Here is a 17,112-nt window from a genome sequence, read left to right as displayed (position 1 = left end):
CGCCAATTTTGTGAAGAAATTATAGTAAGGTTATATAAAGAATTCCTGAGCTAAGCTGCATGACATCGTGTAGAAAGAGAAACATTTATAACAACTGCAGCGAAGCCTTCGAACTGTGTAATTGGCCGTCCCCTTCGGCTCCCTTCTGAAAAAACACCGCTGGGTGTCTAGGATCCACTTTGATCGTCGCCATGCAAATGCCTCCCCCCTGGCACCTTCTAGTCGGTCGCAGACATGAGGGACGCCGGGACATGTGGTCGATGCCGGAGGTGTTTTTAAAAGGATTTTTTTGTTTGACATCACGTGGTGACAGTCGAGGCGTAACATGGACTCCAAGCGCGAGTGGCGTTCCTACAGAAGGGCACAGAAGAGGACGATCCCTTAGAAGGCGCTAGAGGCCGCACAGTTCCAAGTGTTCGCAACACGCTTGGTAAAACTGGTAGAGCGACGTCGATATACCTAAAGCAAAGCTTTCTTTTTCATTTCTCATTACCTCTTTTCGGATTCAGGCAACTTGTACCGTACATTGCATTTCACAAGCACGAGATGTACAGAGAGGCATGAAGGTTCGGCAGATGATGCGCGCAGACGTAGACGGGAGCTAGAACAAATTATTGACGCGTGAATTCCGCGCATCTCAGTCTGTAACTTATGATGTTCATGAAGTCCATGAACATTAAATATTTGAGGGTTGCATTAAGTGCAGATTTTAAGTGGAATGAGCATGTTGCCTACATTGAATAGAAAGCTTTACAGAAACTAACATTTCTAAGACGTTCTTTGCGCAATTCTACCCCAAAGTTGAAATTAATTGCGTATAAAACTTTTATCCGTCCGATCCTCATGTACTCATCTGTGGTTTAGGACCCTCAAAGCCAAGTAAATATCAAAACACTTGAAATGATTCAAAGAAAAGCAATCCGATTTGTATATAATCACTACAGTGCTCTTACGTCACCCAGTGAACTGTTAAAAAAAGCTGACCTGGATACATTGCAGGCAAGACGGCAACACGATCGATTGAAGTACATGTTTTTACTTTACCACGATAGGCTACGCATGGACAAGCACGCGTACATAAAAACGGTTCACCGCCGATCAACTAGTTCCGAGCATCCAAAAAAACTGAAGCAGTATTCCTTTAAAACAAAAGCCTTTAAAAACTCATTTTTTTCTGCGCACTATCACTAACTGGAATGCTCTTTCTGCCGATCTGGTGAACTGCGAAACCGTTCAGTCATTCATGGGAAAACTTAAACACCAGCAACCCACTTGACTTTGATCTTTCTTTGCGCTTCGCCCTCTATTATTCCACAGCGCATCCTGAACAGGCTTCCATTTATGTTCCACTTTCTATCACTTTTTTTCATATCAATGCGTTGTATTTTGAAATGTTGCCGATTTTGAACCGTTACATGATGTTTGTTTTTTAGTTGTGTATGAACGGATGTTTATCGTCATAGTTTTTTTTCTTTCTTTGTTTCTGTACGTGTACGCGTAAACCACTACAATTGTGTAAGTGCTGGTGTTTTACTTTGATGCACTAGTTCTTGATGGTGTAGCTCTGCGTGACATGTTTTCTTTCCTGTTGTATTTTCATAATTGTTTCCTTTTTTGTATCACCCACCCCTGCCTAAGGCCTCATGTGTGAGGCTGGCAGTACTTCTGAAATAAATAAGGTGAAGTGTTCCCATCAGCTCTTTATGTTTATTTCCTCCATGCTTCGTCTGGCACTAACAACACGCCCTCGAATAGATTTTGTTATCATCACGCCATTGGGATCATTTATCCGCTGTCTTGTCATCCGGCCGTCGTGATCGTTCTGTTGTAGTCATTCTGCGCATAATTTAGGACGTGAACTCTGTGTTATTTTACGGTTGCCAGTGCAAATTTATCCAAGTTTGTCCTGTGCTTCACTGGATATCAAAGTAGCCTTATAAACCTACCAAGGTAACGTCTTCATGTGAAGTATAGTGCATGTGGGGATGAAGCAGAGAAAAAGAAGACACCAGCCACAACTCGGCGCCATGTTACAGATTAAACGGTATCCCGCAGCGTGGGTGTGTGTGCCCGAGATTTCAGGTGCTTCTTCTTCTTCTTCCTAAAGAGCCCCAGCAACACTTTCAGCATGGTCAGAAAATGCTAGTTAGCTTCATGACTTTCCACAGAATAGGTGTTGCATATGAAATTTCAACATTATTGCGTAAAAAGACTATATTTGGTGAATGAATCGATATCGATTGGCTGGGGACACAGTTGCTTTCACACGTTATCTGTCATGTCTTATGTTCAATGTCAGCATTCTTTTTGTCGGACCTTTTCTTGTAAGATGGTGACCAGAGTAAACGAGGCTTGACCTGCAGCAGCAACGTTGTGATGTGAAAAGGTGCACCATCACCCATTCCGTACAGAGGTACACTATATTTCACTATTACATATTTCGTGGTAGGCAACGCACACACGCAGAAAAAACAGACCCCCCCCCCCCAAAAAAAAAAAAAACATTGTCCGTGAGTTTCATAACACCTGCACTATGGACTTCAAAACAGAAATAAGCGCTGCTTCTGACAACTTTTGTCGGTGCACATAATTTACCATGGATTCATATCGCGGTCGATGAATGTGTGTGGGTGAGAAAAAAATGCCGCTGGAGGGTTCGTTTCATATTGTTTACCGTGGAGACGCATTCAGTGACAAATACCAGGTCAGCACAAGCTATGTGCATCTGCAGCTTAAAATAGGTCTCAAAAGAAGCTGTTCGCACACCATTTTTAGTTATCACAGAGATGTTCATGCACTTTCAAATATATTCGTTCACGTCTTTGAGAGGCCGTGAAAAAACAATGCACTGTTTTACCACACGAGGATAACTCTGTATGCGCGTCGCAAAGAACGAGTTGGAACTCGACAAAATTGAAGGACACCAGATTGCAATGTCGCGCGAGAAAATAAGCACAATGACAGTAACAAAATAGTGAGTGCTCTTTATTAACATCGTGGTGTAAATGTCCCGACACGCATTTTCATTTTTTCCACTTGATACAAAGGCAAAAAAATAAAAGAAAGTGTCCCACAATGAAACACGTAGAGCTTTGGTAGATTTTCGGTAAAAAGGTATACTGTTTATTTACACACAATAGAAGTATCAGTTAACCTTTCACTCATGGAGTCTCAATATTTCATTCGGCACTCATTTTTTTGTTTTCAGTTCTTTTTGCAATCGTGTGCTTGGAAGATATGCCATTCCCTGTTGTGGGACGTTGAGCAAGTACGGCGAATACCGGCTTCCACAAGCTATATGACAACACTTGGCACACATGCACGCAAGACTAGCTGATGCATACAAAACATTACAAAAAACACCTTTAAAGGATCTTCTAAACTAGCATGCATCTTTTCGTTTCAAATAAACGCAGTCTTCTGGCCTCCGTAGATAATGATGGCCTGATGCCCACATGAATGTGTAACACGTCGTAGCATCAACGCAGGTTGAAACGCTGGCTTACTGAAATCAACTACACAGAGAACTGTTTCTTTTTCATGCGTGACAATTTAAGGGTTATTCAGTAACATATCAATGACCAGGCTTGAACACACAGCTTATGGGCGTTAATGCACCTATCGACAAGCTGCGAATGCGATTGCGGGTCACAAACAGAAAATATAGGCAGAATGTGCTTGTATTTCGTTTGTTTTCTGTCCACTGTTCTACTGTAAGCAGTGCCAATTTATTGCTTTTCGCTCCACCGAAGTAACGAAAAAATCTGCGCAGTTTATTCACAGCAGTTGAGAAAATTTTTGCCATCACATCGTGAAAGGCCAACAGGTAATCGGGATAGAATATAGGATGAGAGATATATATAGCAAATCTATGAAAATGTTTCGCGAGAAGCCAGCCCATGAAAGCTTACTTCTGATGAAGCATAGGACTGCACCAGTATTTGATAAAAAGAACTCGAACTTTACATCTTTACACTTGCATTACTGTGACTGCTTTAAATCCTTGCATATATATTTTTTTTCTTTGAGTATGTTGTAACAAAGCTTAACCAATCATGATGTAGCGTTCACTGAGCGCATTTTGCGAGGATCGAAACAGTGCCTTGTTTTGCGAAAGACATCGTTCCTGTATATTCTAAAAAAAAGCTACCACTGCATGTCATTGCCTGGCTTTTTTTTTAATTATTTACATGTTATGGAAGAAATCTCATTCAAAGAAAATCATGTATGTTTAAATCCCGACAACATTACATGTTTATCAATTAAATATAGTGCTACCGCCATTAACATAAATCGACTTATTATAACACTTCTGAAAAAATAATCTCACTGCTCTAATCAGTGCATTTCTAATGAGAAATAGGACAAACTGCAAGGCATGCGAATTGAGCTTGCCAAACTCATTTTCTTCAATTTCTGTTTTGCCATCCCCACTTCAGTGAAATGCATGCACAAAGCCATAACAATTATCGAGACTGGCCATGCGTACCCTCTCATACTGACGTCGTACATTCATAGGGTTCATAATAAATACTGTACAAGTAAGAAACAATATCAGTCCAGGCCCATTTGCAGCTAGAATCAATGGGCGTGGAACACGTGGTACGTTGAACAGCCGCTTTCTTTTCAAAAAATTTTCACGCGAGCAATCGATTAAACTAAGCGGGGCATACCTAAATTATTGTCCCCTCGACAGCTGAATAAGGACGATAGCTATAGCGCGAGAACAGAACGATGACAACGGGACAAGAGGGAGACAAGCGCTCGTCACCTTGTCGCTTTGTTGTTGTGTTCTCGCGCCGTAACAATCGTCACGTAATACCAACTATCCCGAACCGCCACATTTCTAAGCTAAATAGAGTTCGAAAATTCACCTTACTCAAGTCGTCTTGGCAGACGGCGAAGAGTGTGACTGTGCTTCACTATTCGGCACAGCGTCCATTCAAAATTTTAAGTAAACGTACCCAAAGCTAGGCTTCCCGAATGCTTGCTAACTGTAACGTACTGTAGTAAGTGTGTCCACAAGATCGAAAGTGTTCACTGGCTCATTGCCACACCACATCACTAAGTATGCTGACATTAAATTCTAGCAGTTCTTCATTATCTGGTGTGTCACGCACTTCATTAAATGATAACAGCTAAACATCGTCTTTCGATGTTTCACAAACGATGTAATGAAGAATTGGCCTTTGACTCCTACATTTGTGAGGAACAAAGAGAAAAACGTGCGTTAAAACTCCTTTCTCGGTCTTCTTTGTCTACGAAAGGCCTGAAAATTGTGAACAATGAACGGGTATGTACTTAAGCCAAATTTGATCCCGAAAATTGAGAACGTAACGCACAGGTTCCCTTGATAATATTTTGGTGCAAAAATATTATCTAGAAGAGCGCAAAGTAATACTTTTAGCTGTGAAATAACAGCTTAAGATGCAGTCGTTTAAATGTCATAAACTTGTTATAAATACTGTCTACACTATAAATGCTCCATAATACATTTGGTAACCATACGAGGTACTCAAAATAAGAAATAGCACACAAACAACTGTATTTAACGAAACTTCTTCAACCGCTGTGTCCGCCAGAAAATTTTAAGACAAAACACAAAAAAGCTGAGAAACAAGTATAATACATATATGTTTTCCACACCTAATGTTGCACATAGCCCAGACTAACTTAGCTAATTATATATTTACAATATTTGTATTCGTATTTACATACGAACAGCATATCTTTCCTAAAAAAAAGTATTCTTGCTGGCCACAAGCAGTACCCTTCATTTCAAAACGCTGCATCAATACTACAACAATATTTATGCAGATGATGTGTACCACAACACACCTACAAAAGTGAATTCTGCAGACGATTTGTTCATACTGACAAAACAATACGAAACATTTAAGGAGATTTGCAGGGTATAAAGAAAACGGGAACATAAAAAGGGGCATGTATGCACCAAAATTATAACTATCTACTATTGCCATGAGCGTAAAATCCGGTGGCACGAAACCACGGCATTCGATTCAACATTTTTTTTTTATGTGAAGAAATATACTTTAAAATGGCAAAATGTTAATCTTCTTTTATACACTATAATTGGAATTCGAGATGTGAAAAATTCACTTCGAGCTCCTAAGAAGTGCTGCACATAACCAAAACACTGCTATTTAAAACACTCAGCTACGAAGTGACAGCCCTTGAATAATCTAGCTTCCAGTAATACCAAACTATGAACGGACGCTGAAGACCTTTCATGCGCGTATTATAAACGCCCTCGTTACCGATCAATTCAGTTCTAATTTGTTGTTGCTTTCAGTAAGTTACCTTTTGAATATTTGCTCGCATTTGTTTACCAGTATGCAAGAAATTCATTCCCAAAATTTTGAAAGTATGGATACATATGGCCCACCACATAGAGTGACACTCTGAAATCTTGACATATAAAGCTTACCGAAAAACAACCTTCAACATTAACCAAAAAGAGATTGCACCAACTTATCGTCACAAGGAGGTGGGAATATGTTGTGCAGCAAGAGGTACATCTGCCGAAAAAATGCCTATGTGCAGAAGTTACTCATTGTTAAGCACACCAATACTTACAACAAATATGGTACATGTAATACACACTAGTGCATTCTGTACAGAAACAAAACGCAGTGACCACTGGTCTCAATCATGCAAGTCAAAAGTTAGCAGAACATGTCACACACACAAAAAAATGAAGTTAACAAAGATTTGTGTGCTCATCAGACTTGTGGGAACGTGCGTAAAAGAAAATTATAATAGTATATCAAACCCTAACATATCACTCATGCATACTGCGTATTTCTTCGAATTAAATTAAATATTTTATATGTCAAACCACGTCTAAAATCTGCTGAGCTTTTGGTGATCAGAGCTCATGGCCTCGTAATTGAACACATTCCTCAAAAAGAATAATAAACTAAAAAGAAAGACAACTATTCCATACTGCAAAGACTAAGCCTGATGTTAATACATATGGTATTATCTCCTAACTGAGGCCCACGCAACTGACTTAAGAAAATTGTTTTAAAAACTAGTCTCACGTCCAAGAAGCAGTAGCTAGAAAGTTCCACATCTACTTGACACAATTCACATGAAAAACATTTTCTTAGTCAGAGATTCAGTTTGCTTTACGGCGTTCTGTAGGCAATGCCATGCGAAGAAATTTTAGAACTACAAGGCTGGAAACTTCTGACTACCCATCTCACATGCCACCACCTTTGACTCAAAAGTTTAAGCCGCATCTCTTAGCACTCTTGTCATAGAACTCATGCCATAACTCTCGTTTACGAAAGAACACTCACTAAAATCAGCAGTCCTCAGCAATAGAAGCAATTCAACAGATTTTCGGCCTGAATAAATATTAATACAGCACCACACACTACTTGTTCCTCGTTTGGCTCACCATAAACAGAAATTGATGATGTGTGAAAGCAAGCCAGAAGCCTGCTACACCCTCAACCTTTGGTACCAATCCCTTTGTACTCTGCCGGAAAGGTGATCCCTCGGGGTGCCCCGTACCCTATGGCAAAGCAGTAAAACCTGCCCCACAGAGCTTCTATACCACTTCACTGTAAAGCAGATCTGGAAAGTGATCTATCTCTAAGGGTACACATGTGGGAACAAAATGCAGTAGCTGTACACACAAATTCATGACGTCAGGATAATGTGCGTTAAACAGACATGATTGCGTAATGTAAGCATTGAAAAAGACACAAGTGCTCCACCTATACCTACGCGCGACTCTCCAAAATCCGTCCTCAAGGACGTTCTCTTTGTGAATGGTGGGGTGTTTTCAGTTAAATGGTGCCACATTTACCCGTTTGCTTGCTTCAAAGTTCAATGGGTCTGTAACAAGGTGATAATGTGGACAAAATGAGTGCAAATAAGATATGTGGAAGCACTAACAACATACACAAACATACACTTCATCTGCAAAGTTGTAAGCACACAGTTGCAACTTGTGGATGACAAGATATCAGAAGAGACGTAGCTCGCAGACTCTTGTGAAATACTCAATTACGTATTTGTTCGAAAAGCAGGTCACAGTTCAATAAACTCTGATCTCTCTACCCAAGTGATGATTTATATTCATATCAGTATACATTGCCGGCTAATGCCAATTCGAGACGTTCGGTGAAGTGAAACCACTGTATTATGGTCTGCTCAAATGTAAGCCGCAATTACTGAGTACAGAAAACAGGTGACATCTTTTTTCTACAGCTAAAATAAAACGCACAGGGTGTTGCCGCGGCTAACGATCAGATGCTGAAGGCACGTCATGGTGCAACACATATTCATGGTCTAGGAATTAGTGTTCAGGTATGCGTGATAATTTTACAAGAGTTTTTGCACTTATATCTTAAAAGCCATCTGCAAAAAACAGCGTCATAAATTATTCCAGAGTTCCAAACTGTATGCTTAACACAAACAAAAATCTGCACTTCATTTCCCCCTGAACAACTTGTGGCATATTTCCGCAGAAAGAAAAACATGCTTACGTAAATATATTTCATTCTAAAACACATTAATGGACAAAATAACAAGAAAAAAGAGATTGCACACTCCGGAAAAAGCATCTATAACTGCACACAAAACCATGACGTTTCTAGGAACGGAAGAACGAGAGGAGAGGAAAACAAGACAAAAAAGGAGGCAAAAATAAAACGTGAACAAATCATGACACGTCCCTCTCTTCCACAACAGTCTGGTGTGGCCTTTGCACAAAATAATTGAAGCTCATCGTCGCGCTATGGGGGATCTTCGCCTGATGCCTTTAGCTTTCAAGAGCACCGCAGCCCCGTAGTCCCATTATACAAGCATCCCACCGCAAATAGCCGGTTACATGTCAGTCAGTAGTCCCAATAGAAATTCCTGCAAACGCACAAGCCTTTCACATGTTCTCTACACACACACGTCAACTCTATTCTGCCGGGGTAAAAATGTCACCAGCAATCAGCTGTTTGCGCGAACTACACATAGTGAGACATTTCTTCAATACCTCAAAAAAAAGGTGACAGTACTTAGTGCCATACGTTGTCGTTCCTGTACAAGTACCACTGACGCACGTGCCCTTTGGAGTAGACAGACGATGGCGTGCCGAGATGACGAACAGGCGCGGACTGTTAAGACACCTGCAAAACACTGGTCATTTGTTTCGTCTTCGATTCTCTCCCTTCGTGGCTCTCTTTGCACAAAAGTAGCCAGCGATGTGTGGATCAATCGCCGGCGTTTCGAAGAAACATATTCACCAAGCAGCTGGCACAACCACTGCCGACTGGACACGACACGATCTCGGCTGAGTTCTTCCACAGAGAGGTGCTGTTAATACGCTCGCTTGAGTTCAATCCCGTATAGTTAATCTTTGGCGTCAACGTGATCCTGGCTGCGCGCACTTCGGCGGCTCGAGGGGGTGACCAGACGAGGAAAGGGAGAAAAAAATCAATTAAATAAACAGGGGCAGCGCGAAACGTGTCACCTCCTCGGCCCATTACCACTAGCTGTAGTAGTAGTTGTTCATGGACCGCGACATGGGAGCCCGAGGATGCGTGTCGCTGTCCTGGCGACGCATCCCGGACCTGTTGGCGTACCGCACCACTTCGATGGTGTGGGCGTGACGGCCCCCGGTGACGTCGAACTGGTCTCCACCCCCGCCGCCATCAGAATCGTCGAAGGAGCAGGACAACGGTTCCGAACACTTGGCTTTGGCTCGCTGCCTGTCCCGGCGTCGCTGCACGTACAGCCGGGCCGAGAGCACCACGAGGAACGCGACCACGCCACAGCCCACGCTCAGCGTCACGTACAAGATGAATTTCTCCTTGTTCGCTGCAGAGTAGAAATGGTAGGTGTCGACAGTTCGATATTTTGCTGCCTTCTCATTCAAATTGACTCATAACAGACTATTATGACTTGTTTACTCTGCAGAGCTACCATAAGCCACTTTGGTAGCCTAGCCAATACCCTTCAGCCAAACCGTAAATCAGGCCTGATTCCCAAACTCCTCAATTACGTTTAACGGTAATTCTTTTGATCTATTTATAGTGTACAGCGACAGAAAAAAAAATGTGCCTCAGTTTTCATTTCTGAGGAGGACATTCTTAAAATGTAGGGTATTAGAAAATTCATCGTCGAATAGTGAAGTGTCAGCAGTTTGAGAAAAATGTCCCCACTAGTGACAAAATAGGTTTCTCCAAGCAACAAACAAGCGTAGTGACAGCTGCGTATACTTGTCATTTAACACTGTAACGCTCCTGGTTGCGGGAATGACTGAAGTGCTACCACTGACGTAGACACGAAACTGGTCCTAGTTTCGGCAGAATGTTTGGGCTGCGTTATCCAAATGTCATTGTCCCGTGCCTCATGCAAGACAATGGTGTCAAAAATGCCCCACATGAGAGGTGAAAGTGAATGATGTAAGAATGAGAAATGGCGGAAAACAATAATTGCCATATAGCTTGGATGACCCTGAAGCCACGTCTTCAAATAATCCCACATGCCAGAAGTCACGCAGCTTACTGCCATAATTCGCGTTTGTTATTATTTCCTCTGAAAATGCTCGCCAGTACTACAACTCGAAAAATGACAATTATTACCATCCGAATTAATTTCGGAGGGCACATGGTCAAGTATACACTTCCTAAAATAACACCACGTAACCCCCTCGTGGCACCGTAGTAAGCTGCTGTGCACGCTGCCACAATGGTTAATAGGATTCGAATAACAACCAAGCTTAATGCACCACATGACCACATGCGGAGAGAACAGTCCCAAGAAGTTGATTCGTATTGCGAATGTGTGTATCTCTGGAATAATTTTTACATTTATGACTACCCCATTCAATATGCAACTTATTGTTCAATCTCATCAAACCAGTGGTTAAATAAAAGTGGGATCACTGCACGAATAGTCAAAAATATTTTATTCTGAGCTGACTGCTTTTTGCGTTTGCCTAAAAAGAAAAATTAAATATTTGTCGGAAGCATGAAGTATCGACAACAATCGTTGTGCTTGAATACCTCTGTCGAATATGTAGTCAAAAGCTCGACGAAAGTTCGTCTGGTCAGGTATCATGGCGAACATGTAGATAAGGTCACCGACCAAGTCAAGGTGAAAAAACACAGAGACGCTCCTTGTTCACACTCTTTGTGAACAAGGAACCCATGTCGGTTTCGAAACGTCTCTTTGTTTTCCATCTTGCTTGGTCAGTAACCACTTCTACATACTCATTTCTTTCAAATGTACATCGTGGCCCTCTAACACACTCCGCTCAAGTAGCGCGCGTGCCGGGAGCGGAACGGTGCGACAACGGCGATGACTACGGTGTGAATAGACATCGTGCGTCTGTATAATTGCTGTTTAAATGAAATGGCAGTCTCATAAACACACCTTGTATAAACTTGTATGCAGCGACCCATTCGGTGACGAAGCCCACAGCTCGGTGACCGTTGCCGCCCAACGTGCAGTTAACGTGCTTTTCGTCTTCAGCGGTCCGGTCACTCTGTACGTCGTTCTTCTTGTTTGGCGCCACTGGTAGCGCATTTCGGTCCATTGGCCGCGCTGGGGAATAAGTGTAATAGAAGATGCAGAAGTTTAGTTAATAAAGAAGAGTAAGCAGCTCAGCGCAACTGATCGGCTGTTCTGCATCGTTTGTACGATTAAGGTGACGTTTCTCAACCAAATAATTGTTTGTCAATTAATAGACAGACTTATGTTAATATAGTTTCAGAGATTGATTCTCACATATGAACAATTCAAGAGATTGGAGACCTCTAAATTCGCTGTCTCACTGCCGCTCACTCCGACAAACGTTTATAAACACGCCAACATTTCTTTTTGTCGCAGAATAAATGGTGAATGCTCCAGTATGAGAATGCTACAAGTAAGATAAAATACAATTGTCATTGAGAAACTGCGAACATTATCTCTTCTAAGTAGCACTCATATTACATTCGTGACGCCGGGAAGAAACGGCTGGTAGGAGTTATATGAGCACTACATGTATACATTTTATTATCAACACGCAATAATATGTATCCACCAGACTTGGCATAAAAATACCTTTTTATTGCAATCAGGTGCACTCATCAAGATTATCGTGGGACGGGATGAGCCATTTCCTGTCCGTTTCTGCTGTCGCAATAAATAGGTTCTGGTGAATTCAATGTATACATATATAGTAGCCTATAAGGACTTTTGTAAGTGCTCTCAATACTTTCATTTTCAGAACACTGGAGATTCTTCAACGAATCATAAATCAGTGGCGGCGGTGGTGGTGGTATTGCCAAGGCGGGGTCAGCCTGGCCTATAACGCCGGCAATTGTTCCGCCTGAACATCTCTTAAATTAAAGGGGTCAGTCGCCAAATGTCACTGAGTCAAGTGCCTCGCAGGAAAGTCATCAGGATACGTTGCACGCTCTTCCTCGTCGCCGTGGGTCCCTCAGGAGAGATGACATCTTCCAATGCCTCGTGCTTGTGACAACCTTTCTGCAAGCTGCGTATCATCTCTTTTCTTTCTCTGTCAAACTGCAGGCACCGCCAAATGAAATGTTCGATGTCAGTGTCCCTGCAACACTGTATACTGCGGTTTTGTTTGACGGCGCACCAGAACGTTCGTTTCAGCTGCTATTGCGGTTTTTTAATTGTTGCAAAATATATGCCGGCACCTCATAAAAAGCTGCGAGGGGCACTAAAAATGAGAGGATAAACATGCGTCTTTCCTCATAGCGACACAGAACAGCACTCAAGCACACGAATTCTCTCAGGTACTCCACGTGTGGTAGCAAACAAGCCACTACAGCACTGCTTCATCGAAGGGTACAATCATTGCAACCCATGTAAGCAAAAAATGAACAAAACAAACTGAGGAAGTGATACACAAGAAAAAGATGAGACGAACACAAATGAACATTGGTATTTTCGATGCTCATTAACAAGGACATATTCTGAACAACGAACGTTTTAAGCTTACATTTTTCTAATTTACCTCTTTTTATGGAGACCGCATTGCAGATGACCCAAAATAACGTTTTTATACGTACAGATAAGCGACCTCCGGAACGACCTGAATAACTTGGAGGTTGTACGCCGTTTCGTCCCAGTTGGTTAGGAGCAGAGCAAACGGAACTCAAGCGTAAGAGCTTCGATATGAACAATAACAATGAGTAATGCGTGCGGAACCTCAACGCAAAACAATCGCCGTGAGCAAAAAGCAGTACAAGTACGAGCAAGCGCTCTGCTTACCTGGAAGAGGCTTGGCCGATGCGTACGGGTCTCCGGCGGGACTGAAAGTGGACGGCTGGTAGCGGGCCTCTTCCACGTACCCCTCCTCGTCTTCGTCCAGTTTGTCCTTGGCCGAGTCGCTGCCACCGATGTCCAAGTCCTTCAGTATCTCCTTAGGCACTGCATAGTGAATGCCACTACAAGTTCGCACTGCCTGTGAATACGAGACGAAAGCCTGGAAACGCATGTACGCTACGCTTGTCAAGTATCACAAGCAGTTTAAAGAACAAGCCCGTAGTCAAAAATCAGACGTGGCCCTAAATCGTGAGGTGGGTCTCTGCCGTTGCCACTTGCAGCTCGGCGTTCTTGTACCCTGGTATATCCCTGAGGTGGAGCAACGATCGAGTGGCGAGCGCTCTTGTATCTCTTCCGATGGAGCCCTTACTTTCGGTGTTCCAAATACTCAAATATAAAACAAAATGTGTGTTACGTGACCTGTGGTATGGGTGCATCGCTGCCGCCTCTTTTGTATACATTTTCTTCTCGCCTCGGCCGGCGATCTCATCTTTAACGCAATAAAACCCACGACACAGAAGCCGCAGTAGCTGATGGAGTTCTCTACACCCTCAACACATTTCACACCCTTACAGAAATGCAAATGGTGCTCAGTTGTCAGGTGGGCTAACATCCCCACTTTTAGAGGGCAATACAGAACCACTGGTGGGAACGAATAACGCTTTGATTTTGTTCACCTAAAATTTCTACACCCCGGCTTCGGCGGCTGCATTTTTGATGAAGGTGAAAATGCTGTAGGCCCGTGTGCTCAGGTTTGGGTGCACGTTAAAGAATCCCCGGCGATCGAAATTTCCGGAGCCCTCCACTAGGACGTCTCTCATGATCATATGGTGGTTTTGGGACCATAAACCCCATATATGTATCAATCGCCTAAGCTTTATGTTAGCTGTCACGGTCGACACGAAAAGTGCTCTAGGTTTACCTGCCAAATGAGTTCCCATACCAAATACTTCTGTATACACCAAGTAGTGAGATTTATTACACATTTTCAAACCACGCCTTATTTCACTGTGTGCCTAACTACAGCTCACTCTCACGAGCAAGAATATCTTCATGGCCGTAGAATTAATTCATTCGAGTAGGATAGTAAACCGGAAGCTCATCGACCTTTGTGCCATTTCTTCACTTTATTCTCAATCAATATTTCCCCACTCTTGGGACAAAGTAACAATAATAAAGATGTACAATTTTTCCCGCGTATTTGTCAGAAAAACTGCTCATATGCTTTTAAGCTTGATCAACACTAATGAGGTTTAAGAGGTCAAGCATCCTGATGCAGGAAGCTTTTACGTTCTAAGTGATATCTTTTAAATATTATTCCGATATCTCTTGTGCCAGGGCGACTTTGCGCGTCACATGAGCAATTCCTTTTAATGATTGGTCTAAAACTGAGAACAATTAATTTGAAACACAATATCTCTAAATACTGGACAGCGGTGAAAGGCGGAAGCGGCCCGTTTAAATTTATGATAAGTTTTCCCGCCACTATCCTGAGGCTATGCGACACTACTGCCATCTCTTGTTTTTCCCAGCAAACAAAACTTGCTGCTGCGTTAGCTCTGCCACCTAGGGACTTTGTCGGCAACTTTGGAAGCGGTGGCGGCCAATTTGAAATTTGTACTACAGCTCCCGATGTGCAGTTAACGGTGATCTATAGTTGCTGTAAATTGCACAAATTACAGTCGTCCAACCAACGTCGTCTTTCTAATTAGGCACAACACTGCGTTGTCAGTATCCCGGCCGATGCATTAAAAAGAGAGAATTGCAAGAACGGGCAGCACCGTGATCCAGTCGCGTTACACATTCGGAAACGAGCGCAACAATCTGCACCGCACTTCATTATCGCCCGTTTATTTACTGATTTATTATTTTTCTTTTAAACAGCTTTCGGAGCAACTCTTAAAGTCTCTCAACCAACAACGTCCCTACACGGTACATCGAGTGAGCGCACTTCACATGTATTCGAAAAGTCAGAGTCTGTAGTACAGATGATCTCACTTCTTCCGAGGTTGTACTAGTGCCTTACCTTGTCCTAGCACCTTAAAAGTCTCCTAGACACTTTTAAGGGGCTAGGACAAGGGCTAAGGTTTACTCATGAGCTGCCCACTGAATTTTCGGACATTCTTTTCACGATTAACGAAGATCATGTCTGTCGGATATGTCACCCTCGTGTGCGGAAAAAAACTTTCGCCATTTCATTCAGCGCATTTGAAGAATGTGACGAGAGCAATAGAAACTGATAGTTAGCAGATGGCTCTAAATATGTCCTGCTCACGTTCAGTTAAATAAGCTTTGAACTTCAGGTTTCTAGACTTGTTTTCGCGGGTTTCCCTACATTGCCTTTAGGACCTGTGTGTGAGGTTTTAATGAAGACAGTTCGGCGTGATGTCAGTGGTGTTTCTCCAGTTAATCATAAGAATAAGCATCCCGTCGGTATTTCCTACATTCACAAGGTATCTCCATCTTTGAAGAATGTGGCTTCGAGGTATAATGTTCTGGTAGTGTTTTTGACTCCGAAAATGAGTGTCGTCCGTTAAGAGCCCTTGATGTGATAAAGAACACACGAAAAAAACATGTTTTATGAAATGCTCAACTGGTGTTGTTCGGAAGATTTCCTCGAGTTGCGACCGGATATACATTAGCCAGACTGGCCGGTGTATCGATGACCGACGAGCAGGGCCCCCTTTTTTATGAGGAATGTGACCTCACCTCAGTTGCCACATCGCTGGAAGGCATGCACGTGTGAATCACTGCTGGGCAAAACGTACCTTTTGCGGAAGGGAAAAGACAAGGTGGCACGGGAATCGGCTGATGCGCTGTACATACAGAAAGCTGGCGACCTTTGTGTCAGCGTTCCTTCTGTTGATCTTTGTCAAAATGACTATAGTTTTTGGGATGATAGGTTTTCATCAAGCGGTGTTCCAAGAAGTTGTTTTTTTTTTTTTTTGTGGTGTAGTGCACATGGTTGAGGGTTATTAAGCCAAGCTTTCAGAAGAATAAAATTTAGTGGCGCGTGTGTGCTTTTCAGCGCCTTAAATGCTTTCTTTGCTTCTTTCTAAGCATTCTCGCCGTCTATTCAAGTTCAGCTATGCACCAAACGTTATTATTCTATAGAGAGGCCTAGTACAGAGGATATTAGAGAGATATCTTGTATAGAGGACCTCACAGTTCTAATAGGGCACCAAACTTTGTTCTTTTTTCGGGTATATGCAGGCTACTCACCGCACGTGTAAACGACCTTGAGGAAGAGCCGGGAGTCCTTGTGGCAGCTTGGATTCCCGAACGTGCCCATGTCAGCGGCCACGGTGCATTTTCGCCGCCCGTGGCACGTCGTGAGCACCGTCTCAGTTGCGTAGCTCACCTGACAATCTGCAAGTGTTTGGACGAGAACTCCGATTAGACGAGTGCCATAAGACTGACCACGGAGACTGCAAACAGAATCGAAGTAAATTTTGCGAAAGTGCGCTATAGTTTACACGGCAAGTTCACAAAGTCAATAGGCTGAAAAATCAGAATTTTCAAAGTTTGCAGTAGAAATAAATAAATCAATCAATAAAAAAACTAAGCAGTGCTACAGAGACATGTTCTTCAACAACAAGGCCAATACAGTCTCAGTACAAATGCGGTGCTTTTTTACCCGTGTTAATTTCTTTCTCAGTGCACTTATTTTATTCTGGCCTACTAAGAAATAAATTTGATAATTTTCTCAGTAGCTATGCTTTTGCAACGCTCCCAACCGACTAGATAACAAACCTCCATTGGAAGAAAGAATTTTGAATCGTCGTCCAGGATGCAACA

The 17,112-nt window shown here is 42.6% G+C and overlaps 1 protein-coding gene across 1 annotated transcript in view; it reads right to left on the bottom strand.

Annotated features, from left to right (window-relative positions):
• Nucleotides 1-2,969: 2,969 nt before the first annotated feature.
• LOC119174508 (protein eva-1) overlaps nucleotides 2,970-17,112 on the bottom strand; it is a 285,300-nt gene continuing 271,157 nt past the window's right edge. The window contains exons 5-8 of the mRNA XM_037425440.2: nucleotides 16,537-16,683; nucleotides 13,261-13,419; nucleotides 11,407-11,577; nucleotides 2,970-9,846 (exon numbers count right to left, since the gene is read on the bottom strand). Of these exons, the coding sequence (XP_037281337.2) occupies nucleotides 9,518-9,846; nucleotides 11,407-11,577; nucleotides 13,261-13,419; nucleotides 16,537-16,683 (806 nt within the window). The 3' untranslated portion in view covers nucleotides 2,970-9,517. The remainder of the gene's footprint in view (nucleotides 9,847-11,406; nucleotides 11,578-13,260; nucleotides 13,420-16,536; nucleotides 16,684-17,112) is intronic.

The sequence above is a fragment of the Rhipicephalus microplus genome, chromosome 5 (assembly GCF_043290135.1).
Source record: "Rhipicephalus microplus isolate Deutch F79 chromosome 5, USDA_Rmic, whole genome shotgun sequence".
NCBI lineage: Eukaryota > Metazoa > Arthropoda > Arachnida > Ixodida > Ixodidae > Rhipicephalus > Rhipicephalus microplus.
Note: the sequence above shows the minus strand (reverse complement) of the source record. Positions and strands in the feature narration are given on the sequence as shown.